The 27,526-nt window shown below is 42.2% G+C and overlaps 1 protein-coding gene across 1 annotated transcript in view; it reads right to left on the bottom strand.

The window, feature by feature from the left end:
* Positions 1–395: 395 nt before the first annotated feature.
* DNAJB12 (DnaJ heat shock protein family (Hsp40) member B12) overlaps positions 396–27,526 on the bottom strand; it is a 36,237-nt gene continuing 9,106 nt past the window's right edge. Inside the window, exons 2-10 of the mRNA XM_029284270.1 lie at positions 24,736–24,910; positions 22,624–22,769; positions 17,603–17,782; positions 15,333–15,452; positions 14,643–14,722; positions 12,654–12,763; positions 6,091–6,263; positions 5,309–5,460; positions 396–572 (exon numbers count right to left, since the gene is read on the bottom strand). Coding sequence (XP_029140103.1) covers positions 5,339–5,460; positions 6,091–6,263; positions 12,654–12,763; positions 14,643–14,722; positions 15,333–15,452; positions 17,603–17,782; positions 22,624–22,769; positions 24,736–24,910 — 1,106 coding nt within the window. The 3' untranslated portion in view covers positions 396–572; positions 5,309–5,338. The remainder of the gene's footprint in view (positions 573–5,308; positions 5,461–6,090; positions 6,264–12,653; positions 12,764–14,642; positions 14,723–15,332; positions 15,453–17,602; positions 17,783–22,623; positions 22,770–24,735; positions 24,911–27,526) is intronic.

Here is a 27,526-nt window from a genome sequence, read left to right as displayed (position 1 = left end):
AGAAGCTAGAATTCAGAGATACTGGATTATGAAGTTCAGCAAAAAAAGAGAGAAGAAAAGAAAAGAAACAAGAAAAAGAAAAAAAAAGAAAAAGAACGAAATAATTTAATTCTATCCCTGCACAGTTTAGAAGTACAACATATTTACAATGGTAAGTTAAATTCTAAATAGTGTCTTTTAAAATTAATTTTGTTTTAATTTCTAGCTCTTCCAGTTTCTCCCTTGCTCTCTGAAGTGACTAGTGCAATTGCAGAACTTTCTCCACTGCTCCTGATTTTCGGCAGATCTCGGAAAGGAAACCAAAGCAACTCGACAACTGTTCCCAGGGGAAGGGGATCCTTTGGAGGATGGGAGAGGGAGAGAGGGGGGGGGGAAATAAAAAAAGACCAGCCGTCTTTTCCCTCCTCACGAGATGTTCAAGTCTAACGCTGGACAGAGAAAGGAGAGGAGAGGGCAGTTGTGCGTTGTTAATACTCCAATGCCATTTTAATTTAAGGACTGATTCTTTAAATAGAAAGTCTGTCTTCTTGGCTCAGTGCACTTCCCCCAAAGTCTTCAGGCATTTGAAGAGTCTGAGGAGAAAAACAGCAGAAGCATCAGTCTCCAGTCAATTACAAGGGTAACAGGGCCGGCACTTCCATTTTAGAGAACAGAGTGGCCTAGCTGGAAATGTTAATTTAGAAGCTGATTATTACTTCTTCTTCTTTTTGTCTTTAAACATTGAAATGAAATGCATAACAGGGTATCTGCAGGGTAAGGTTAAAAAAAAGAAAAAAGGTCAAGATGGCTGCGACTGCACTGTCTGAAGCCAGGCCCCATGAATGCCCACAAAATTTCATTTTTAATGTGTGCCATTGTGCTCACAGGAAAAAAATTGACAATAAAAGTTATCTAATCTAATCTAAAAACTGGAGCTGCTTCAAATCACACAGTTGTATGAATTACTGCCATCTTGACTATTTTGCTCCCCTTTTATGGGTGCCCCTGAAAAGGAACACTGGTCAATGAAGACTATATCACTGCAGACAAGCGCAAGACGAAATACTCTGTAGAACAGTGGTTCTCAACCTTTTTAATGCCACGACCCCCAACCGGTCGTAAGTCAAGGACTAAACCGGTCGTAAGTCGAGGACTAAACCGGCCGTAGGTTGAGGACTAAACCGGTCGTAAGTCGAGGACTACCCAACCGGTCGTAAGTCGAGGACTTTCCCTGCCTGGGAGCGCCGCACATGCATGGTTCCGCCCCCTGCGCCAGCCGAGGCGTAGCTGGCAAGCGGCATAGACGGAGCAGGCCGACCACCAGCTGGCCCAGCTCAAGGGAGGTAAGGCACCCGCCAGAAAAGGGGAAAAAAATGGCGGACAGCCTTGCTTGGCGACCCCCGTGAAATGGTCGATCGACCCCAAATGGGGTCGCGACCCATAGGTTGAGAACTGCTGCTGTAGAAGGCTGCTCAGGTGTTCTTCAAATGTTTGTCCCTTTGTCCTCAAACACACATCAACATTCAAAACGTTGTTCTTAGGAACAGACGTCTTACACAAAAAGTCACAGTGCTTTGCCTGTAGCAATCTCAGGTATCTAGGGCAGTGATGGAGAACCTTTTAGAGACCGAGTGCCCAAACTGCAACCCCAAACCAACTTATTTTATCACAAAGTGCCAGGGCCGCATCAGCATTGTGGTGCCCTCGGGGGGGGGGCAAGGAGGTGCCTCTGAGTGCCGTCTCTGGCACGCAAAAACCAGAGGCGCAAAAATGGACCACTGTGCTGCAAGGCGCAAAAATGGCTGCCGCCACACTGCAGGGTGCAGATACAAGGCGCTGCACCACGCAAGAACGGGGCAGGGCTAGTGAGTATCACGCAAGCACTAGCCCCGCCCCATTTGCAGCGCGTGCGTGCTTGTAGTCCCGTGCGCGCATGCACGCATGTAAAATGCTTCCCCCTCCCTTTTATTCCAGTCCACCAATCAACAATGGTTGGTGACCTCTGCTCTATCACCTCTACTCGAGCTTGCTAATCGGCCGCTTTGCCTCCTTTGTGCTGGGTGGGGCTCCTGCTACGGGCGGCAGTGGCGGCCTGATGGACCTGCTGCTAGTGGCGGTGGCGTGTATGCCAACAGAGAAGGCTCTGAGTGCCACCTCTGGCACGCGTGCCATGGGTTCGCCACCACTGATCTAGGGTGCCTTAAATAGAAGTCTGTTAAGCCTCTCTACATTTCAAAAAAAACAAAACGACTAAAATATTTTTTCTCACCAAGGAAGGTTAGTTATGGCTGGGATGGTTTGCCTGAAATTCAAGTCAAACCTGTTCCAGAAAAAAAGGGGGCGTGCGTGAGTGTGTGTGTGTTTAGCATGGAAGACCATTATGTCGAACACATCCCAGTTGCATCCTAACTCTTCCTGTGCCATTTTCTCACTCAAAATAAAACACATGCCATAGGACGAAAAAGAACAAAAAGTTGTGCGAGTAAAGATTAGTTAGTTTTTAGCCTGGTTACCCTTGATCAATGGTCATCAATCTGGCTCAGTTCTAGCTGGCAGGGAGGGAGGGCAGAGCCCTGGAAGATTCCAGAAGAACAACTGCCACTCGTGCTGCCTAAAATCTTGCAGGCTATCTCTGCAGTACAACTCATAAGTGCACCTAAACCACCATCTCAATCCCATTAACTAGTGGGGTTAACATCCTAGAGAGAGACTTCCATTTGAGGCTTTCAAAACTTAAGATTCAGAATTCGAATTTCTGGAACCCCTCCCCCCCAAAAAAATAATTGCTTCTGGGGTAGAAAATACAGTTCAACGGTGTGCATGTTTGTAATAAAATGGTGGCAAACCAAACTGACATAGTGTTCGCACAACCGGGGAGGCAAAAAAAACAAACTATGTTGCCTTCCTTTGTGTGAACCGTAGGTCAATTTGGTTTAGAGACTGTTGCTGGAGAAATCAGTTGACCTTGGATTTCAATGTATTATTTCGGCAGTGCTTAAAATGATTTTTTATATTTTGATCACTGGGCCCTATATGAAGCGTTTGTCGATTGTTTCAACTTTAGAAATATCCACATTAGCAAGATGGTATGTGTACTGATTTGTTAAGCAACTATCCCAAAGTTGCTGCTCATTATGTAATTTGGATGTTGTGAGTTGCTTTGAGGAGAACTGACCCATCTTAAAATGGAACACAATAAACAAGCAAAGAAGGGTGGTGACAAAGACAACAGCTTCAGGTGATAAACAATTCTAACTGGAAAGCTACAGAAGCATCATTACCCTAAATCGGTGGCTGCGTATCTTCCACAAGTTTTTTATTTTCTTTAAAGGCATTTAACTAGGGCTAAATGAAGCAGATGTACTCATATCTTCGAAGCTGTTTAGTATTATTTCAATGCTTACTTTCTATGGCCAAGTATCATTATCTCTAATACATTCTCACTGTGAAAGGGACAAATCATTGTGATTCTTTGCAATCCAAAGGAAACTACACCCAATGCTACATTTTTGTGGTAGGTCCATCAGGCCCTGCTGAATCTCTTTTCTACAAGTTGTAATGGCATGGTAAATTCATGTATTAATACTAACTTTTAAAATGAACTATAGCAGTGATGGCGAACCTTTTAGAGACTGAGTGCCCAAAACCTGGCCCCGCCCCCGCTCCACCCCCCTGCCCCACCCCCGCTCCGCCCCCCATCCCTCCACCCCGCCTGCCCACAGAACCACTCACCGCCTCCAGGGCCCACCGATTGTCCAGCAGTGCTATGGCGGCCACACCCTCTGCCCGCGCCCTGCAGCATCAACTGCATGATGGGGTGTGAGGGCAGAGTCTTGTCTATGTTGCCTGGCTACCATGTCCTTGGCTGCACTACTCCGTGTGGGGCACACTCGAGGGCGACTCTCCTTCAGGGGGGCTGCTGGAGAGGAGGGGGTCACGGGGGGAGGCAAGGCTGAGGCAACGACATGTGTGCCCACAGGGAGGGCTCCGAGTGCCACCTCTGGCACCCGTGCCATAGGTTCGCCACCACTGAACTATAGTGTCATCTTCCAAATGTCAAATACTGTGATATTATGATAAAATTGGTTTTGACTTTGAAGAGTAAAGCAAGCTGGCTAAGCACATATGCGGGGGAAGTGATTTGATTGCTTAAATAATTGTGAAGAATCGCAGAATCCTTTAAGCCACCTTTGAAACGGAGTTCGCAAAAGTATGCCGTATTTTAACACTATTGCAACAATCCAGGGCTGGCTGTCCATTTGATTCTTGACATTCTACTTTTAGCTGAAGCCACTGATGCTCCAAAGCTTATCAGCGAGTGCTTCTAAAAAGATGTTCACCACCAGTCATTGTGCAACGGGCCCATCAGCTACCCAGTAATTATTTCGGCACCCAAATTAACAATGCTCTGAGAAACAGAAGGGACACCCAGTAATGTTTGCAGAGAGGGGGAGGCCACTCAAAATCGGCAAGATGGCAGACAAAGCATCACAAAGCGAGTTCTGCCACTTTTATCTGTGTGAACAGTGCATGCAGGAAAGGGGTGGGCCTTGCACTGCAACACTCCATCTGCCATCTTGCCCATTTGACAACCACCCACCAACCAGAGGCACTGCTGAGAATAGGAAAAGTGCAACTATTTAACTTAAGCTATAAGTCCTGGCAAAGGGATGATGATCAAGAGCACATGAGCATCAAGAGGAACCAGTGAGCATTTAGGAAGTCACACTTTGCGTTGGTTGTTACGCAATTTGATATTTTTTTTTATCTTAACATAAAACAGTGTTTCTCAACCTTGACAAATTTTAAGGCATGTGGACTTCAACTCCCAGAATTCCACAGCCAGCATTGCTGGCTGTGGAATTCTGGAAGTTGAAGTCCACATGCCTTAAAATTGTCAAGGTTGAGAAACACTGACATAAAAGGTAAATGGGGTCAGCGAATAAAAAATGGGTTTAGGCAATAAACCACTGAAACCATGATTTATGTTGGCTTTCAAACTACATCTATGGCTTAGCGTGGCATGTAAATAGGAGCATTTTGTTTATTCCCAGTTTGTTTTGTACCCAAACCAAACATGAAACTAATTCAGAGAGATGGAAAGGAAATACTGCTAAGAATGGAGAGGATGATCTAAGATACCATAGAGGTATCTTTTTTTGTTTGTTTGTCTGCAAGACTAACACTTGCTTGTTTGGCTAACTCTGCCAAAACTAACCACGATGTAGCATAAAACATGAAAATAGCTTTGGATTCTAAATTATGCTGGAAAATTAGTATTCCTAAACCAAACCCCCCGTTTCCAGAAATAGAAACGACCAGCTCTTACTTAGGTCTCTATGGACTGTTTCTGCAACAGCTATCCATGCATTGATGCTTGAACTTCAGACAGTCTGGTACAACTGGGTGTGCCCATCTTTTGTGCTCTCTGATATAGATCTGAATCACCAAAATAACGTGCCCGGTAAAGTAAGCCTTCCTCTGTAAAAGAAGAAATCCAAATAATTAACGTTAACAGTCCAGACAGCTGCAACTTTTCTCTTTAGTTTGTACTGCATTTCTGATATACTTTGTGGATTTCACCGGAGAGACTACACGGTTCCCTCGTTTTGTCACATCCCATCTTGAGCAGGGAGCTGCGAAAAATATTTATCCACTGCTTTAACCCTGCTCCAGATGTTGTAATTACAGTATAGCTTAAGAAGAATTTCAGAAGGAGGTGAGTGCGAAGATGGAAAGTTTGGGAACTGTTGTGCCATTTGGATATTTTAAACTCTTAAGTTCGGGGAAACAGGACAATAAAATTAGGGCACATCATAATGATCAATAGGGCTGCATAAAGCAGGATCTGTTCGCACATGTGTGCCCACATAAATAACGCTTGCACTGCAACAGCTAAATTGTCAAAGGCAGATCTCATTTGTAAAAGTGGCTTCATTTTAACTATCAATAACCCCTTTCCAACAACTTTGTGAGGCCCAATTTACAGGAATGGAACATAAACACAATAAATAAGCAAGTGATAATACAGAATTTCTTGAAATGCAGTTTGCAATGCCTTGACCCTGCCTCTCTCTTTGTCTAATCATGTCTTAAAGCTGGGCTACTCACTCTGCTGTTTTTCTTTCCAACAGTTATTTCTGAGGTTTGCAATATAATCGTCTTCCACGCTCCTCTCTACATTTTTAAGATTTGTGCCTGTGTATTCTTCCGCAAAGCTGTCACCTACGTAGTAAGACACTTTCAAATGCTCAGTCGTTCGTTTAAATACATGGCCAACAGACCTGGAGCAAAGGAGGACAAAAGCAACGGTCAAAATTGCACACCTAGACACCAAGGAAAATTTGTTTCGATAAGGAGACCAAAGCCCCCCATACCAGCCGATCCCACCCAAAAGCAAACTCAGGTACCAAAATCCTCCTTTATCCTCTGCCATGCTGCTCCTGCAAGAACAGAACGGTTGTCAGTCCCTTTAAGGAGAACCAAGATAGATTATCCGTAAACTGGGCTGGTGTAGATTATCCACACAATGTAAAGCTTAAGAACATGTTGTTTCCCTTAATGCAGTGTTTCTCAACCTTGACAATTTTAAGGCATGTGGACTTCAACTCCCAGAATTCCACAGCCAGCATTGCTGGCTATGGAATTCTGGGAGTTGAAGTCCACATGCCTTAAAATTGTCAAGGTTGAGAAACACTGCCTTAATGGGAAGGGCAAATTTAATGAGGATGGAATGAGCCTAACAGTGGACATTAGTGAACATAAGCTTTTGTAGGAGAACAATGAATGTGAAATTAAAAGACGCTTGCTCCTGGGGAGGAAAGCTATGGCAAATCTAGACAGCATACTGAAAAGCAGAGACATCACCCTGCCAACAAAAGTGCGTATAGTCAAGGCCATGGTTTTCCCAGTTGCAATGTACGGCTGTGAAAGTTGGACCATAAGAAAGGCTGAGCGACAAAGAATTGAGGCCTTTGAACTATGGTGCTGGAGAAGACTCCTGCGAGTCCCCTGGACTGCAAGGCNGAAACTCAAATATTTTGGCCACCTAATGAGAAGGAAGGACTCACTGGAGAAGAGCCTAATGCTGGGAAAGATTGAGGGCAATAGAAGAAGGGGACGACAGAGAATGAGGTGGCTGGATGGAGTCACTGAAGCAGTAGGCGTGAGCTTAAATGGACTCCAGAAGATGGTAGAGGACAGGAAGGCCTGGAGGAACGTTGTCCATGGGGTCGCGATGAGTCTAACTAACAACAACAACGAATGTGATTTGGAATGGAGGAAGGGGACTGCCTCAACAATCTCTCCATTATCTCAATGGGTTCTTCCTGAAAATCCCATTTTGTCACCGCTCTCCCATATCCTTGACCACTGCTGACATCCCAGAGACCTGCTGCAACCATCTTCAATTTAGGCCTTCGGTCTGCAAGCTGAAGCATGTCACCAGTAAGGAAAGGTCTGAATGAACCTACTGCAGATGCTCAGAACTAGAAGACATGTTTCTGTTACATACAATTGGTTTCTTATGGCTGAAGCAACAGGGGGGGCGCTTTTGTCTCTTATGCCAGGGAGCCCGAAAGAAAAAGCTTGTGCAAACTTGAAAAAAGATCGAGCTCTCCTTATTATTTTGGAAAGAGAAAAAAGAAACCCGTTCTCCGTGCTACAGGGCTAGATTAAAGTAATCTGCTGAGAGGACTCTTACTGAAAATATTCTGTAGTTCTCATGTTACAGAATGTCTACAGGCCTTCCCCCAAGTTTCTCCGCAGTTGACATGAGAAATTAGTTGCTCTTAAAAGGTGCGTCTATGTTTAGTAAACACTTCGGTTTTAATGCATTCAAGGCTACGTATAAGCCCTTGGGACAGAAATGATAATCTAATCAGGGGTTGCAAATCACTAATTGCTTTGTCTTAATTGCCCCCCCCCCCCAGTTTGCACCATGCAAATTATTCATTCTCTTTGTTTCAGATCAGAAGCCATGTTTTTATGCAAAGCTAGATCCAGTTCTCGGTATCTTGAGTACAGAATCCCTCCATTTCAGGAGAGTTAAGTGCTGACTCTCATTGTTACAGGAAAATGTCAAGATTATGGTTCAGCGAGAAGTTGCAAAGATATTTGTTTTTACAGAAGAAATGTCTATCACTCTACATTAGGCTTAGTTCTGTTTTTTTTTTTAACTCTTATCACGTCTAATTTCAAGATATTTGGAGTACTTTTTCTGAGAGAGGAATTCTTGCAAGTCTACTTTTTAGATTTTTACCAAGAAATAGTGCTTTTGGCTTTTAACAACGGACAGCAATCCATTGTTCTCAGATTCATAGCCTAATTTAGGAATTCCATCTAACCTAGCCTTATACCTCATCCTCAACCCTGCAGCGATAGCACCGTTTCAAACAAATGACTGTTGCTTCCTCCTGAATAAGATAAGAATCCATACATTTTTATATAAAACAAAAATGTATTTGCTCCTTAAATCACTCTCCTGAATCTCCTACATGGTGAAATTTTTAGAAACTGGATTTTTTTTCTTCTTCTTCTGCAACAGACATTTAAATCTCTGGTTGGCTGCCTATGTGTACATGTTCATACCCCACCTCCCCCATTTATGCCATCCAGAAAGAAATAGTTGAATGCCCTGGGCCTTGTCAGAAGATGACCTCTTAACCCAAGACAGACATACAGTCAAGCATTATGCACGTGAATTGGAGACAAATCTTTTTTCCATCTGACAGGCTTGTTTACCTGAGTGATAATCTAAACAGGGATTAAATCTACCACTTAATGGCTGAATTCCAGCCTTTTTAGCAGCATTACATTTTCCTGCTCCAAGACAGCTGACAAAATCAGGTTCTCCTAACAGCCTTGCCTGCTTCAAAGAGAGAACTGATAAGGCAGCATTGCCCCCTCCTGGCTACCCATATACATTGGTCTATTATCTGCTATATTCTAGCGACAAATGGTTGGTGCAATGCATTTATAATACTGTATATTCAGTTGGCTCAGGCAGCTGGATGCAATTGCTGCCAAAACGTTTGCCATTTGGTTGATTCTGCTGATTTGCTTGCGATGAGCCAGTGCCCTCGATCCATTTGGTTTCCCTTTCAAGTCTCTACTGGGGAAAGATGTGGGGGCTTTACAAAAGTCACCCCACTTCAACAAGTTTAGACTCATTTAAAAAAAAAAAAGGAAGCATACTGGGAACTGATACAAACACATCATCCCATGGGACCAGAGCAGAAACAGGTATCCATCTACTCCAAGCATAGACAATAATAAAGTTTTCACATGCTGACAGAGAATCTAATCAATGGATCCTGATAGGCTATCCCAGGGGTAGGCTATCCCAGGGATAGGCAACCTTGGCTCTTTTACGACTCGTGGACTTCAACTCCCAGAATTCCTGAGCCAGCCATGCTGAGGGGAAAGGGAGAGGTTTCCAAGCTGAGCCATGCTGGCTCAGGAATTCTGGGAGTTGAAGTCCACGAGTCATAAAAGAGCCAAGGTTGCCAACCCCTGGGCTATCCCAAATATGTATGGCAGATCAGAGAAGTATGGCTCAGCCCAATTCTGTGATTTATTAACGTTATTTCACACCCAATATTTACTCTCAACTGTCTGCCAGGCAAGGGAAATTTTGAACGAGGGGTCCTTGGTGCTCTCTGAGCTTGGTGGTTTTGGGATGGTGGCGAATATCTGTAGCCCGGGTGTAGGTTCATTCTCCAAACTTGTGGGTTGGTTTCTGAACGTTTCGTTACCAGGCTAGGTAACATCTTCAGTGGAGGTTAGAGGATGTCAGTATTCCTCTGTGTATAAGGGCTTCGTGCGGTCAATAGATTTTGTGATGGGGAGGTCACCTGGTTGCTTTCTTGCAGACGTTTCATTATCCAAACTAGGTAACATCATCAGCATTGATGATGTCACCTAGTTTGGGTAATGAAATGTCTGCAAAAAAAACCCAACCAAGCTCAAGAGAGCACCAAGGACCCCTCATTTCAACCATGAGCTACACATATACTTCTTTACTGGAAATGTTTAAATACAGAGTCCCAGATACCAGTGTGCAAAACAAAATGGAGTTATTGGCAAAGAAAAACAAAAAAGGTTGGCTAAGAAGAAAATTCTTTTTCCATACGAAAAATACCTATCGATGAGTTTTGACACAATTCTCAAGGACTATTCTAGAGCAAGATTTGAATACCATGGCCAAACGTGGACACTTCTATCACCTGCCATATCATGAGAGAATGTGCGCATGCAGTGCCCCAGTCGTTATATACATTGTTATTACATACAGTACATGAGATTGCTCATGTTTTTGCTTGACTGACATGCCCCTCTGGCTTAGGTCAGTGTTTCTCAACCTTGACAATTTTAAGGCATGTGGACTTCAACTCCCAGAATTCCACAGCCAGCAATGCTGGCTGTGGAATTCTGGGAGTTGAAGTCCACATGCCTTAAAATTGTCAAGGTTGAGAAACACTGGCTTAGGTACTTAACAGCCCTACTTGGAAGAACAGCCCACTGGGATCTGGACCTCAAGATTGTCTTATTCCCACCTGGGCGCTAACGTATATATTGTGAGCAGATCTGCCAAGTTTAGGGTTATTGAGCTAAGAACTCATTATATCCTGTAAAGGTGATATATTTATCTGAATGTCTGTTCTTACCATGTCTGTATTTTATTACTGTATTTTCTACTGTCTATTTTATCCTACAACTAGATCCTACATTTACTTTTTCCCATTATGGTCCTAAGACTAATCATAAATTATCAAGCAAGCAAACTACTGAGGAAGGAGATGTAGATTGAAAAAAGGAAAAGTTCCCTCATGAGTTTCAGGAACAAGAGGACTTCTGTACCTAAAGACATAGAGAAATACCCTGGTTTCTTCCAGAGTATGACATGGAAAGCTACCAAGAGCTTTTATCAAATCTGCAGTCTTGCACAAGGGCCTATACAGTCATGCCATCAGCTGATAAAAATCTATGGAAGATCACAGCAAGATGTTGCCATGAATAGCTAGAGAAGCTTCAAAGAGTGACAATGCAACACATAGTTTTTTAAAAACTGCATTTTAAAAATGTTCAAGTTTTAAAATCCTTTATTCCAGGTGTTCAGATTTTAAAATTGAAAATGCACATCTTTCCGGCGAAATATTTCTTTTTATGGATTTTGGGACAAAGTTGATTGGGATAGTCAGCTTCCAGTTTGGGAGATTGCATTCATAAATTCTGCATTTCTTAAATGCTGAATTCCAAAGCCGATTTGTTGAGCCAGTGCTTTGAGATCTGAGTTCAGCTTTGGAATCAGATATTTAAGAAATGCAGCACTTATGAAATCTGAACTCCAAACTAAAAGATGACTATATCAGTTTGGTTCAAAAACAAGTATTTTATCATAAAAATGTGCTATTTCAATTTGAACAACTAGCGTAAGGATGTCAAACTTGACGGTTTAAAAATGCCAATTTGAATGTATAGTTTATCTTTTTTTTAAAAAAAAAATCACCTTAAAATGGCACCTCATATGGGAAACTCCCACCTAACCACCTCCTTAAAGAACAGAATTTTTGTGCAGTCAACATTTCCTAAAACGTAGCTAAGCGGGGTGGCATCCTAATGTGCAACACAACATACAAGAGTTATACAATATATTACTTTATGTCTATTAGTTGTGACCTGAGTGCCCGCGTTTCTTTTCCTTCTGGCTGATTCAATGCCAGAATGGAGAAGGACCCAGACAGAAATCAGATTCCAGCTTCCAACTCATCACTGAACAATGACAGTGTGGAAAGAAGGAAAAGCACCCACAGCCTTAATATCCAAAAATCTTGTCTTCACAGAATAAGAAGTACTTTTTTGTAGGCAATATGTCCCGCCTTACCTTCGTCAATCCTGCATGTCAATCCATCAATAAAACTGACAACTGCACAACAACAGCCAGACTTCTGCCAGACTTAAAAATCACCTAAAGACCTTCATACTGTATAATAAGGGGACAGCTCGTTCTTACAAAAGATTCTTTCTTTTCTACTTTCCTTTTGGGACAATTTTCATGAATAGGGCCCATCCTTCCTGGTATCCTGAATACTGATTGGTAGGAACCTTCCTAGAATTCAGGGAGGTGCTTTTTCTGACATATATGGAAACTCCAGGGCTATAATCCTACCTTGTAAGGTAGGGCACATACTCAATGTACTCTATCTTATATCCTCTGCTTCTGTCATTGTTAGCATTTAGAGTTGCTAGAAAAATTGCACACTAAGGCTTTCCTGACCCAGAAAATGGCAGCCAAAAGGCATCCATCTAATTACATGGTCAATATCATGTATCTTCACAGTCAATCTGTGGAGGATTTCAGATGATGCAAAAATGCTTCTTTGTGAAATAGTACCCTTTATGAGAGACGATAGGCTGGGTCAGGTTTCAACTAAGTGAGTCCTACTCCCATAGATTGTGAAGTCCTATAATTTACATGTAAATGTTTACCACGTAAACACTTTAAGCAATCTTATCCCAGCAGGCATGGCGTGAAACCAAGAGAAACAAAGAGAGATGGGGAAAAAACACACCAAAGAACACCAAACACTGGTAAATATCAGCTTTGTTCTTAAGTCTTTTCCAAAATCCTACTACCCAGGTTAACTATAGGGACAAGAATAATGGTCACTAACGGCCTGTGACTCAAACTGTAAGGTGGGCTGGAGACCATCATCTGGCTGAGGGCAGACACAATGATGAGAATGAGGATAGGCATCAGCTGGACAAAGAGCCCAAGGCCACCCTGGGGAGAAAGAATTGAAAATATCAATCATTTGCATCCCCCCAAACCATTTATCTTTGACAACTGTGGTTCAAATCTTGATTTTTGATTTTTTTCCCCCGGTAGCTCACAATGTGTTTTTTTTTACTTATGGCTTTTAGATGCCATGTGAATTTGGTCACATTTGATTTAGTCAATACTACGTGGTTAGTCAAACCATGGCTTAGCAAGGTGTATGAAGACCAGTTTCTGAAAGGCTCTATGGTTTCATGCCAATTCAACAAATGCTTGAAGTGTTTTGCCTGTACTGGCTGTGTCTGTATTACAGACTAAGCCACGGCATGATTTTACCATGATTTGTTGAATAAGCTACAGTTGGTTGGGTCCACACAATCTGGTAAACCAAAATAAAACTTATATTATGGCCAAGCATATTGTTGAACCCAGAAGCTTTCTAAACAATCCTATGAAGAACTGAGCACAACCTAAAGTACTGTAACACTTACCCGCTACAGCCTTTGGTCTTCCCTGAAATCTGTTCCAGAGAGAAATTAAATCCTCTGGAAAAAAAAACCGGAAGGAAGTGCAAGGGACTTCAGATTAGTCCCGCTTTATGTATTTATTTATTTGTATCCTTTTATTATTTTTTACAAACAAGGTGGCAAGCATACCCAACACACCTCCCTCCTATTTTTCTCACAACAAGTCCTCTGTGAGGTGAGTTGGACTGAGAGAGAATGACTGGCCCAAGGTCACTCAGCTGGCTTTCATGACTAAGGTGGGCCTAGAATTCCCCGTCTTTTTTTTCCCCTAGCCTGGTGCCTTAACCATTAGACCAGGGGTAGGCAACCTCGGCTCTTTTATGACTCATAAAAGTCATAAAAGCATAGCTGACTCAGGAATTCTGGGAGTTGAAGTCCATGAGTCATAAAAGAGCCGAGGTTGCCTACCCCTGCATTAGACCTAACTGGCTCCCTACTTCCTCGTCTTGTTTCTACATGTTCCATTCTTTGTTCTAGAACATGGGTGTCAAACTCGCCGCGTCACGCATCAACTTCTTTCGCATTGCTGGAGCTGGGGTGGGCATGGCCTCCACATGATGCAACCGGCCTGCAGGCCGGCAGTTTGACACCCCTGTTCTAGAAGATTAACTTCTGGAAATAAAATATCCCTACCCTATCTGGATCGGGCCACTCCAGGAGAAAAACTGGATGATCTGTGAGTGGACTAGACATATCCTCTAATGAACAATCTTCTGATAGAAATGCAGCCCTGGGTTCCACCCATGACATTTGGCTTATTTTATGAATGGGTATGACTAGGAGGGTGGGAGTCAATCCTTGCCTAATGACTCTACTAGAGAGTCTGTGGTAGAGGCCAACACTGAACAAATGACATTCTGCTTCATAGCTTTTATTTTCTGGACGATGAGTCCGATAACAGATAGCAATCAGAATGACTCCATGCTAACTCCAGTATCAGAGGCAGATTGTTCCTGAATATTAGGTGCTAAGGAAGATTAGTTGAAAGGCATGACTCTTTACTTTTCTGTTTGCAGATTTCCATAGGCAACTGATGGGCACCAAATGTACTGGTGAAAAAAAACACATTTTCAAAGACAGTCAGCACAATGCATTACAAAGCACAATAATGCTGTTACTTTGGCATTAGGCAGGAATCGTACTCCTACACATAAATAGCAATGAAAACTGCCTTTCTGAAAACCACAGTTAACTAAAAACCAAAAACCTAGCACCCTCCTGCACTTTTGGATTAGCAAAGGAAACAATGAACAGACCCATATGGGCATAAACAATATAGCAAAATACCATTTGACTGGAACAGATCTGTGCATGTTCTGAAACATTTTAATTTCTTCCTCTGCCTTGCTTCAACTTACATCGCCTTGATGTTCTCGTCGGTCTTGCCGCTGGTGGTAGGTATATCGCATCCTGCCGTTGCTATATACATGTACATTACCTATGAGAGAAAAGAGACTTTTTAAGAATGGTTGAAGACCATCCACCAAATATCATAGAGAGAAGCTCTTAATTGTCCCTCTTTAACTGGGTGCTTTCAACTGAACACAATCCAGTTTAGTATATTGTCTGTGAATTGTGGATGTTGTAGCTGCAAAGTTGAGGAAAGACAGCTTAGAAGGTGATAATTGAATGGAAGAATGGTAACTATAATGGTAACAAAAGCAGACTGGGTTCTTTTTTTGGGAGGGGGTGAGCTAATTTGGACACTGGCTTTATAAAATGCTGAGCACGCCGTTCCTGGCCACGAAGCACAGAAGCCAAATTCCAATCACTGAGATTAAAGTAGTAGCCTCAGTGTTGTTTGACTCTATTTCCCGTTCTCCAGGAAGGCTCTTGGTGTCAGTTGTAAGCCTTTTGTTCAGGGAATAAAGTGGTGGTAAAAGTCGTGAAGTCCAGTGACTTTTATAGCCCTTTCCCCACTCTCTCTCTCTCTCTCCCCACCACCTGCTCCACCATCTGGCTGTTAAGACAAGTGGCCCCAGATGGCTGCTCTGGGTCCCCAACTCCTTGGCTAAAGAGTGCTGATTCCGAGAGGAAGTTAATCTCACGCGATTCTCCCTGGCGTTCTCTCCAGGTAGGCTCCACCACTCTCGGAGGCTTTCTGTTGCGGACCGAGATGTTGTAATCGCAGCGTCTTCTTCCATTGGGCTCTCTATTAAAGGTGGAGCCTGCCAGGGAGACTTAGGTAAGTATGCCCCCCAGCCTCTCAGGAGAACCCCTTCCTCATGCATTGAAAACCCGCAGACTGAGTTGCTGTGTTTTATTCCTTTTTCTGTTCTCTTAGTTGCTGATGCTCCCTTCCATTTCCCATCACTTGGGCCATGATCTCCATCTCTCCTCCTTGACCAACACCAACAAGCCAGACAGAACTTGATGAAACAAAGTTTTAATTGGTTAAGTTGGGACAAGCCTGCTCCTCCTGGAAATTCCTTCTACTCCGTTAGCAATCTGGTCCACTCAGTAATCTATCTATGAATCTCTCACAATAGAAGCGCTCACGTTTTAATAGACACTCAGTGCTTTCAACAGCCAAGCTAAGGCATGCCGTGCAAACTATAAATCAGGGGTAGTCAACCTTGGCTCTTTTATGACTCGTGGACTTCAATTCCCAGAATTCCTGAGCCAGCTTAGCTGGCTCAGGAATTCTGGGAGTTGAAGTCCACGAGTCATAAAAGAGCCAAGGTTGACTACTCCCTGCTATAAATGTTTAGGAGGGAGCCTATCAACTCTGCTGGGCTTGCAAGTGGAAGCCCGCAAAAAGTTATCAATAGGTTAAATGGCCATAAAGCTGGAAAACGGAAAGTCAAAGAATATTATCTGGACGCTGGGCTTAGTTTTCAAGGTGATTCCGAAGCTGGAATCAGCACACAGCCAGCAGCTCACGGACACGTGCAATTCATGAGTTGCCAGCAATTCCGATTATAAAAATGCCCAAAGGGAGTGGAACTCACAAAATGCACGTTTGTCGATACTTGGGATATTGAACATAAATCTACACTGCTGTTCAACAAGTATTTATTTCTTTGTGGATTAATATTATGATTTGGGGAGGGGGGGGGAATTGGAAAATCATTGTTGTATACCACTTGACTGAGTGGAACGTCTCTGCAACACTGTTGATAAAAGCTCAAATCCTGAGTACAAAACGTAAGAGTTGTTTACCAACATCAACATGGGACATCTGTATCCTGGCTTAGATTCCACATCGTGGTAAAGTGTGCAAAGACTTCTGAGTTTTTTTTTCTTCTATTATTTCCATTCGGTTGCCATCAAAAGCATTAGCAAATTGTTCCAAACAACCCAAGCAAACAAGCACGCTACGCTACCTGCTACAAGGCAACCTCAACTGGACTCAACCACCCAAACCAGTGTTCTAGCCAATTTTACCCAAAGAAAAAACGACTTCTGGATCTCCAGAAAGGTGATCACCCATCCTCTTAGAGGCGAGATTAGACGAAAGCTATCTCTGCGTGCCTGTCTTAAAGATCAAGAGCTCAAGATAGAAAGTCAGCAAAAGCTTTGCTTTTCTCAACTGATCCTTTAATAGTGAGGAATGGAACATTCCTTCTCCATAGCAAGGCACAGAAATCACCCAACAGGAGTCCTTTCCTGTCTATAGCTTCATTCTCAGCTACAACGGGTAACTATGCAACAGTACCACCACTAGCCTGAAGACACTTAGATCAGGTTACATGCTCAATGGCTGGGCCCGAGGAACAGGAAATAACTTTAAAATACCTCTCTTTTCCAAATGTCATGCAACCTGACCCACAGTCTCAGCAGATTCTATCTCCGATAACCCTTTTTCTAACAATATTGTTATCTGCCCAGCACGTCAAACCTATTAGAAACTTTCATAGCATTGTAGACCTAGATCAACATCCCCCACATGGGCGATCTTTCGGAGGGGCCTGGTTGCAACTCCCATCACGTCCAGCTGGATAGCCCCATGAGCCAGTTAGTGGTGGATGACAGGACACATGTATATTTCTTTGTTAAATACATTGTCGAATTTCCATTGTAATTTTAAGGAGGTTTCAAAGACTGCCTTGTCAAGAAAGGCTGGCCTAGGCTCAGGAATTCTGGGAGTTGAAGTCCACGAGTCATAAAAGAGCCAAGGTTGCCTACCCCTGGCCTAGGCCTTTCAATCAGCACTGTTTCCTCTGGCGTGACAAATGGTAATCTTGCCTTCTCCGAGTCACACTTTCATTTTTGGATTCCCTCCTCCAGGAAAGCAGGAGAAAAGCCAACTCAGAGGTATCCCCTTTTCTTTAGAGCCTACCCTTTGCCAGCCAGACACATAAAATTCACAACTTACTAGAGGGGAAACCACCACCAAAAAACATATTGAAGAGATCTTCCGGGGAAATATCTGCCTCAAAGCCTCGGTTGAAATCTGTATGACCATGTCGCGTCGAGCTGACTTTGGCATCTCCAAACTGATCATACTGCTTCCTTTTCTCTGGATTGCTCAGGACTGCATACGCATTCCCAATGGCTGAAATGTACGAAAGAAGGAAAACAGTCATATTCATTGACAACAGCGAATGTGGTAACAGTGATTACGAGGGAACAAATCAGGAAATGTCCAGCGTCTTCCATCTTCCGTTCAAATCCATCACTCCTAACCTCATCTCTTTCAGCCTGTGGCCTCTCGCATTCTGAAGACGTTCATGCAAGCTATCCCAGACGAAAGATTACTAATAAATTTATATTACGTATCTTGAGAATCTAGGACAGGGCTTTTCAACCAGTGGTACAGGTACCACCTGTGGTACATTGGCACCTGGCAGGTGGTACACGACCATCCTAGAAAAGTGGTAGTGAGGGAGGGGAATGAGCTGAACCGGTGGCAGCACCGCACAAGCCTGAGCAAGAGATGGCTGGAGCTGCAGGGCTGTCAGGGCTCAGAGGAAGCGCCAGGATCAGTGCTTCTTCGGGACTGTCAGGGCTCAGTGGAAGCGCCAGGATCAGCGCCAGGCTCCAGCTGGAGCTCGGCGCTGATCCTGATGCTTCTTCTGAGCCCAGAAGAACCCCGATCAGCTGGAATGTTGCAGCCCCTCCAAGGTCTTGTGATTTACATTCAGATGCTTGGCAACTGATTCATATTTATGACGGTCACAGTGTCTCAGGGTCATGTGAAGTGACCAAAACCTGCTGCAACCACCCAGCAGATGGGGGGAATAAAAACCAAACACCCCCCCCACCCCACCCCGCTGCCAATCCTCAACAGAAATGCTCATAACAATGAAAACCTCGGACAGGAGGAAGAGCACCGCCGGGTGGGCAAGCAGGTGTCTTGCTCGGCTGTGGCTTGGGGGGCACTTTTTCAGTGCCATTGTAACTTCGAACAGTCACTAAGCGAACTGTTGTAAGTTGAGGACTACCTGTACTTCATCACTTTTTTCCTTTTGGGGGGGGTCATCAAGTTTTTGACACCTTGCTAGGCGACTGGTGGTACTCGGATATTGCCATATCCTAAAAGTGGTACAATAGGTGAAAAGGTTGAAAAGCCCTGATCTAGGAAACCATTTGAATAACAAATAATGATAACCACATCTCGTCCTTTTTCTGAAACTCACTTCAGCTTGTTCAATAAAAGATATTTCCAAGGGAAATGTAAAGGAGAGAAAAACTGCATCCGCTGGTTCAAAGACTGGATCTTCTGGCTACTTTCTGGAGCTGTATTCGTATGTTCATTTTGTCACGTGACCATCACATTTATCAGGTGATTAGCAGTGCACAGTATTGCTGCTCTTAGGTTGTTTAACATTACTGCAGATTATGAGCAGTTTCCAATTATTTTCAGACTGCAACTATGGATTGGAAGGTCTGAAACCTTCTCACAAGACTTTGCCACTGGGCATACTATTAAAGTTGAGGTCCAGACAACTGAGAGACGTGTTCTCTGTAGTGGTCCTGCCAATAACTTATGCATTATACAAAGCTGTATTCCAAAATGAATACTAGTTAAAAGTGGAATCTTAGCATGTGTTGGATTTTTCTTATTACACAAGTGAGTTGGCTTTTGGTGAATCTTCCTTGTTCCTCAGAAACAAAATGAAACACAGCTTAAGACTAGACCAATTCTTGGGAATTAAGTAAGAAATATATGGGGGAGGAACTCTTCACACTGATTTCAATGAGATTTAAGTGCAATTAATGAAGATTCACACTAATCCGTTACATTTCATTATAGCTCCTTTTTGATTCTTACTTTCTCTTCCTTCCTTTTCTACTGACCTTTCAGTTTGGTTACATCACTATGATTTATTTAATGAAGTGAATATTCTTCCTTGGGAAAAAAATATTCTAGGAAATATCTTCATCTTGGAATAACTAGAAATGCAAATGAAAACGGCTGCGGAATAAAATAAATGGCAAGAACTGTGATGCAACAGAAATGAACTCAGGGTGAATAAAATATCTTTAATTACCTGAGACACAGAAACTACCATCAACATTACTATTATTTTGGAAACATTTGTCTCTATAATCATGTTGTTGTTGTTTGCTTTGGTTTCAGGTTCATTGCTAATATAAATTATATTTCTTTCCCCCTATATTTAATATTTTTATTCCTCAAATTAGTTCTCCCATTCATACAAAACTGTCGACTTCAGTTCCCATCCGTAACTATCAGATGTTCAGACTTATGCTTTCATGATTAAGCACAATATTGCTAAAATACAATAACATAATACTGACAGTCTCATAGCATTACAAAAAAAAAGCGTTAACTAGAAGAGGAATAAATTTGCAATAGGTTATAACCGCAAAAGTTAAAAACAGTCAACATGAAAAATGCCAGGGATTAAGAACCTGTGTGAAAGAAATTCTATGTAATATTTAATAAAAAAAGAACAAACCTATCTTTAAGAAATATGGCTACATTCAATGCATACTCATCTCATGTTTGGTCTAATAGTTTTCAATGGAGTGGGAAGACTTATTAATTTTGCTTTCCTCTCAGTGATCAAGGCCATGGTTTAACTGGAAAGGAATTCTAAAAGGGAACAGAAGCCTGAAACTTCAAAACACAATGTGCTAAAAATGTAAAATATGATATTTCCATTTTATCAAAGCTAGGTGCATCCTTACATTCTTGTTATTTATTAACAATACAGCTATTGAAAACATGTCGAAACTATCTACAGTACGTACAGAATTTGGCTTACACGGGTGCGCCCTGCAAAACTAAGAAGCACGATTAATTTAAGCGAGGTCTAAACATTAAAATAACACCATTATCATCTGGCACTGCAAAATGGACAAGTAAAGGATCAACTGACTTCAGTGACTGAGAAATATTAACCAAGCCATTTCCAGAGAGAGAATACTGAACTCTTGAAAGATTAACAAGAGGAATAAAACAGGCTTAGCTAAAGATAAACTGGAAGATGGTCCAGTAAAGGAGGCTAAAGTGTTATTTAGTTCATGCATCACAGTTGTGATATATGGATCTTGGAAAATCCTTCAATAAACATAATAATATAAAGTCTACAAGTGAAGAAACCTGTGTAATGTTAGTTTTGTGCTAGATATACTTTGGATGTCTAGACAAGGGCAGTTTTAATCTGATTCCAACTTAAGAGTTGGAAGCTAAGTCTAAAACCTGAAAGGAGATACACACGTCCAGTGCTGTGATCCAAATCCAGATACAACTTTGCAATTTCATGGTTGCAATTAACCCTTCAGTATTATTGCTCAAAAAGTACGGCCACTTTGGTCTAATGCAGGGGTCTTCAAACTTGGCCCTTTTATGACTTGTGGACTTCAATTCCCAGAATTCCTCAGCCAGGCACGCTGGCTGAGGAATTCTAGGAGTTGAAGTCCACAAGTCATAAAAGGGCCAAGTTTGAAGGCCCCTGGTCTAATGGTTAAGGCACCAGGCTAGAAAGTGGGAGACCTTGAGTTTAAGTTCTGCTTTAGCCATGAGAGCCAGCTGGGTGAGTTTGGGCCAGTCACCCTCTTTCAGCATAATGTTGTTGGTTGTTGTGGGGAAAATAGGAGGAGGAAGGTCTGTTGGATATACTCACCACTACTGGAATCCTAGGTGTAGATATTTTAAAATAAATACAATTGACGAACTCTGGGATATAAAACAGCCTTCTTTATTACTGAGCTTTCGTCAACTAGCTGTTGACATCATCAGAGTAAGGGCTGAAGATTAGGAGAACCTATACATACACTTGTATGACCGTTACAATGGTCGAAATATAGAATGTACATATGGCATGCTCACAACCCGCTCGCTCGCATTTAGTCTCAATGGTTCCGGCTTTGATTTAAAAGCCGGTCTTTGGCTGGGATTTAAAAATCCCGCGAGCGAGCGGGTTATGAGCATGCCATATATGTACATTCTATTTTTCAACCATTGTAACGGTCATACAAGTGTATTTATAGGTTCTCCTAATCTTCAGCCCTTACTCTGATGATGTCAACAGCTAGCTGACGAAAGCTCAGTAATAAAGAAGGCTATTTTATATCCCGGAGTTCATCAATTTTATTTATTTTAATATATATAATTTTAATTTTAATTACTAATTTCTAGTTGCAACCCATGGCACTAATTAAGTATAAAGATCACAGAGGGATCATTTCAGCATTTTAACATTTAGGCATAATCTTAACTGCCACAGCAAAATCAAGGAGTTTGCACTAAAATCTCACGTGTAACTTTTCAGGCAAAAAAATTCCATGGGATCAGGATACAGTCAGATTGATTGACACATTATGACAAGTACATTCAGGATCCCATACTTGTAAATATAAATGCATCTAAGACTGTAGCCATACACGGTGTCCTTCGTCATCTCTTTAGAAGGAAGACATATCGATTGCGATGGAGCTTACTCATGGAGGAGAGGGTATCGGATTGCAGTCTTCATGTGCCAGCCTGAACTGAACTGAAAATTTTAACCAGTTGGGTATATGTTTCTTTTAAGCACCTATAGATAAGTCCAACTCTTCATTTAAATTATTTATGCACCAAATTACTAGGGATTGTAATAAACACCACCCACCCATTCATATGCTACGTAGATCCCACGGCTACCCTTTCTTGCAGCAGCTATAAAAAGCGATTGGGAGGTCTCTGTATCAAATGCATAAAGTGAATAAGTTAATCATGTGTACATTTATTTTACAACTTAATTTTTACTTGATTTTTAAGAGCATTTAACATAGCAAAGGGCAATTTATTGTACTCTTTCCACTTTCTTTTTTAATGATTACAAACCAACAACAGCCGCCTATGGTGGACTTCTGTCACTAAAAAGGTACCATTTTCAGGGTGTAAAAGATACGTTTCTTGAAAGAAAAGGGGTATTTTTTTACCTTTAAATGCTTCCGTGGCACCTGGTGCATGATTTTTATCAGGATGAAATTTTAGAGCTAATTTCCGGTAGGCCTTTTTCAGATCCTCATCAGAGGCGTCCCTGCTGACGCCCAGGATTTCATAATAGTCTTTGCATTGTTTCACCCTAAAAGTTGAAAAGAAGAGACAAAATCACCTCATTGGACAATCTATTCAATCCTGTGGAAATGGTGCCCCCAAGTGGCACACACCTATATTGCTTTAAAGACAAGAACTCTGCGGACTAAATATAAACAGAAGAGGAAGGCTTTTTTAAAACAAACAAACAAACAAACAAAACCTTTATTTATTTATTTATTTATTTATTTATTTATTTTTTATATTTATATCCCGCCCTTCTCCTTGCGGACTCAGGGCGGCTAACAACCAGATAAAAATGCAAATCCCAACTACAGATTAAAACATAATTAAAAACAAATATTAATAATTGGTCTGATTAATTTAAAATTACTTTAAAACCCCCATTAAAAATTTTTCCCCTAGGCCAGTCCTGCAAGCTGGAATGTCTTAAGGGCGCGGCGGAAGGAAGGGAGATCAGGGATCACCCTGATCTCTGGGGGTAGTTGTAAGGTCTCCCACCCTCGAGGGTGTCTCTTCCGGGAGGGGGAACCCCAGCGGTCGGCCGTGACAGACCGGCTGCCGTGGGACTCCTCTGGGTGAGACACCCTCGCATGTCCGGCTACCCTCCATTAGACGCCGTCGAGGCGGTCTCGAAGATATCCAGGTCCGATGCCATGGAGCGCTTTAAAGATGATGGTCAGCACTTTGAAGCGCACCCGGAAGGCCACCGGCAGCCAATGCAGCTCGCGCAGCAGCGGTGTTACATGGGAGCGACGAGTCCCTCCCAACACCGCCCGCGCGGCCGCATTTTGGACTAGCTGGAGCCTCCGGGTGCTCCTCAAGGGGAGCCCCATGTAGAGAGCGTTGCAGTTGCACTACTTTAGACCAGTGATGGCGAACCTTTTAGAGACCGAGTGCCCAAAAACTGGCCCCGGCCCCGCTCCACCCCCTGCCTCGCCCCACCCCGCCTGCCCGCAGGGCCACTCACCACCCCCAGGGCCTGCCGCAGATCACCCAGGCAGCCCAGCAGCACCATTGCGGCCATGCCCTCTGCCCGCGCCCCGCAGCATCAACTGTGTGCGACGGGGTGTCAGGGCAGAGTCTTGTCTACGCTGCCTGGCCGCTATGTCCTTGGCTGCGCTGTTCCGCGCGGGCCACGCTCGGGGGTGACTCTCCTCCAGGGGGGCTGCTGGTGAGGAAGGGGTCACGGGAGGAGGCAACGCTGGGGCAACGGCACGTGTGCCCACAGAGAGGGCTCCGAGTCCCGCTTCTGGCACCCGTGCCATAGGTTCACCACCACTGCTTTAGACATAAAAAAAATTCCAAAATCCAGATGAAAAGACCACTGAAATCATTGTCCTATTTAACAGCTATGTATCTTTCCACTTCAGGCCACATTCATTGTAATTTAAAAAGCAAATTATAAGAAGCCAAACAAATCATTTTCAAGGAACAAACACTTAACCAGTTGGCCTTTATCCATACTGACAGCCCCTACTTAGAAAACACATCCTGTCAGATGTCTTCTGAATGCCCTCTCCCTTCCCCAAAGACTGAGGTTGGTATTGATCAACCTGCAGTACTGCCTTATGTACCCATTTAGTATGGCTGCATTTTATCCCTCTCATCTTTTCTACTACCTTCTCTTATTGGTATCATTATTATAGCTCTGTTGCTTTGTATGTATACTGACAGCTTTTACACTGCAGACAAATTCCTTGTGTGTCTAATCACACTTGGCCGAATAAAGTATTCTGTTCTATGAGATCGCCGCTACATCCAGTGGTGGGATTCAGCCAGTTCGCACCAGTTCGGTAGAACCGGTAGCTAATTTTTTGTTGCCCAGGCCCAAAATGGACTTCCGGAAGCGGCATCCACACAGAGAACCGGTTGTTCACATATTTGAATCCCACCTCTGGCTACACCCCATAGTTGCTCTTCCAACTATGACCAACAAGTTGTTCTGTGATTTTAACTGTGGTCTGTTGGTCAGAATCTTAACTAAGGCTTACCTCTTCACAGCGTCCACTTGATCCTGAGTGTAACCTTTGCTGGTATCACCCCCTGCTTCTCCATTGGCCGAAGCAAAATCCTCGGTCCTTTTTTGACTTCCGAGGTTGGATGATTCCTTGGGCTGGGAATGGCCATCAACTGACTGCTTGTTCTTGGTGAGTGAGTCCAACAGCGCTACAAGGAAAAACGTTCAGCATTGATCCAGTGGTTCCATTTTCGCAAATTTATGTTTCCCCCCCTACCCCCTCCCTCCATTATTGCCAAATGTTCTCATTCCACATCTCAAATATACTTTTTTGCTAGGCTTCACCTACTATATTTCCAATAATACCAGGCTGGCTGAGTTACATTGTAGTGATACCCAAACAGAAAGAGTGTCACTTAATACGTGTAATTTATTGACAAATTTTTCCATTGCAACCAATCAATTGTTCCTTAAGCTTTTGTTTGGTTTCATTCAGAAGGATCCAGCAGTTTTTCCATTTCTTTTTGAGCAGCAAGTGTAAAAGATCTGCATAATATTAATGGGCAGATTTCAAGATTTCTTGGAAAACATTAGAAACTCAAAACAGAAAGATTGCTTTCTGATACCCTAGAATTTCTCTTGTTTGCATTAGAACCAATACAGCATTTTTCAGAATACTTATTCCTTTACGGTATGCTCTTGAAATGGGACACCTTTCAAAATTAAAATTGTATACATATTACACAATTATATTATGCAATGGCAAAATATAGTCATTTAATCCTTATGAGTATTTTTGCTGTGCCTAGAATTTTATGTGATTTTTACTACATTGGGGTTTCTGTGGATAGGGTGTTAGCTGCTAGAAATGTGTTTAGGATAAGTAACATAAATTTTTAAATCAATTAAAAAAAACCCTGCATACTAAAAAATAGGAAATCAGAATAAGCAACTAGCATTCACCAACAAACAACACCTAAATTAATACTTGTGGTAAGATCCTCACTTATCCTACTTCATGCCAAGAATTATGTGGTGTTCATATATAACAGTCATCGGGATCTTTTAAATCACATTTCTTTGAACAAACCATAATGATTTGGCTAACTTGTAACACTAAACTATCAAAAGTGAATTCCCCTCACATCAGAAACTAATTACATTCTGGCTTAATGTTATGAGTAAACCTTGTAAACGAATGTTTCAATACCATAGAAATGGTTAGAGGAATACAGAAGACACTTATCTAGGTGGCAAAAATCTGGATGACCACTAGAAAGCAACAATGAGTCTTCTCTATCGCTTTGCTATCATTCTAGAGGTTTTCTGGATTTTTATAGGCTACATATGGAATATCTAAAATAAAGGGGAAAAAGAGAGCGCATATAATGGAGTAATCGCAGAGGGAATATTAGTTACATCCATTTCCAAAACCTCAGTGGCTACCAGCTCTCAAAATGTACAAAGACCAGGTGTAATAGTCATTACATAGTAATTTAATTCCACTTTGGCAAAGAACATGAATCTCAAGAGTTTACAACAGCCCCATCTGATCCAGCTTTGCCATAATGTTAATATTCTTGCAGAGCCAAAACCAAAGACAACAATTAAAACAATTTTAAAAAAATCATTTTCCCCTACTAATTGGCAAACAACAATAATCATGGCCCTGGTTAACATATAAACCAAAATCTTAGCCAGTCTAGATGAAATGGCTTTATTTGGAGACAGATCATCTAGTTTTGTCTATTTGGAGTGGCTATGATTTTCCAGAGTTTGGGAGAGAGTATTTTTCCCATTTGATCCACTTAAACTAAGTAGTAAGTTTTGAATTTAAGGAGCCTACTATATGCAACCTATTTATCATTAATCCTTCCAACAGAATTATGATTGCATCCACCTTACTGGGTGGATACTATGGCAGGCTAGAGAAGTCAACAGTTGTCTATATGCTTCTGAATTACAATTCCAACATACTTTACCACTGACAATGCTCCCTGGCTAAAGGGAATGAAACTATATAAAATGCACTTAGCCCTCATGACTTTTCCCAACAAATCTATCTTATGATAAAAAACAGATGGAACCACAAGTTGTGCAGAACTTGATTTGTCTACAGCAATTCTCCTATGGTAGCTTGAAATAACTGACACTGTTTTGTATTCTGCTTGGATTATTTTGGTACTTATTGTTTTCACTGCACTGCTGTGTGTATTATCATACTTCAAAGAACTATTCAACATTTCCAGCAAAATATGTTACTTGTAGTTTACAAAGCAACAAGCATATGCAAATCAGCTAAAGGTGGCACAATGCCATGGGGGAGAGGTTGCCACTTTCTTACTTTTCCTAAAAGAATACCATAGTTTTATGCTTTAAGCTTGGGAAGGAAATAAGATCCTTCTTTGCCAATGGTTCCCAGTTCACAGGCTAGGGAGGTAACTGTGTTTAGGCTGTGAGAAAAAAGATTGATGTTCTCAGTTATTATCCATAAACATCTTATGCATCTATATTTATGTGCTATCACTCTGTTTCTGTTGTGACGCTGCCTTGAGTAACCTGTGAGTAGAAAGAATCAATCCACTCTTGAAATGTTCCAGAGCAATTTTAGTTGGCATTCAGGCTTAGCTTTGAGATTAAACTGGCCTTGACTGGCTCTCATTTATTAGAACTCAAATTCTCAGCAACTTTTTATAGCATTTCACCACGGCGTGTAAATGAACCATTTCCATGAATTGAGGATTTAGAGCACCATTTTAAGATCATTAGTTTTAGATTGGCGGCCACAAAATGCCACCTTGTCTGTAAAGCTATTTAATACCCAT

Source organism: Protobothrops mucrosquamatus, unplaced genomic scaffold, assembly GCF_001527695.2.
Source record: "Protobothrops mucrosquamatus isolate PMUCROS unplaced genomic scaffold, P.Mucros_1.0 scaffold479, whole genome shotgun sequence".
NCBI classification, from domain to species: domain Eukaryota; kingdom Metazoa; phylum Chordata; class Lepidosauria; order Squamata; family Viperidae; genus Protobothrops; species Protobothrops mucrosquamatus.
Note: the sequence above shows the minus strand (reverse complement) of the source record. Positions and strands in the feature narration are given on the sequence as shown.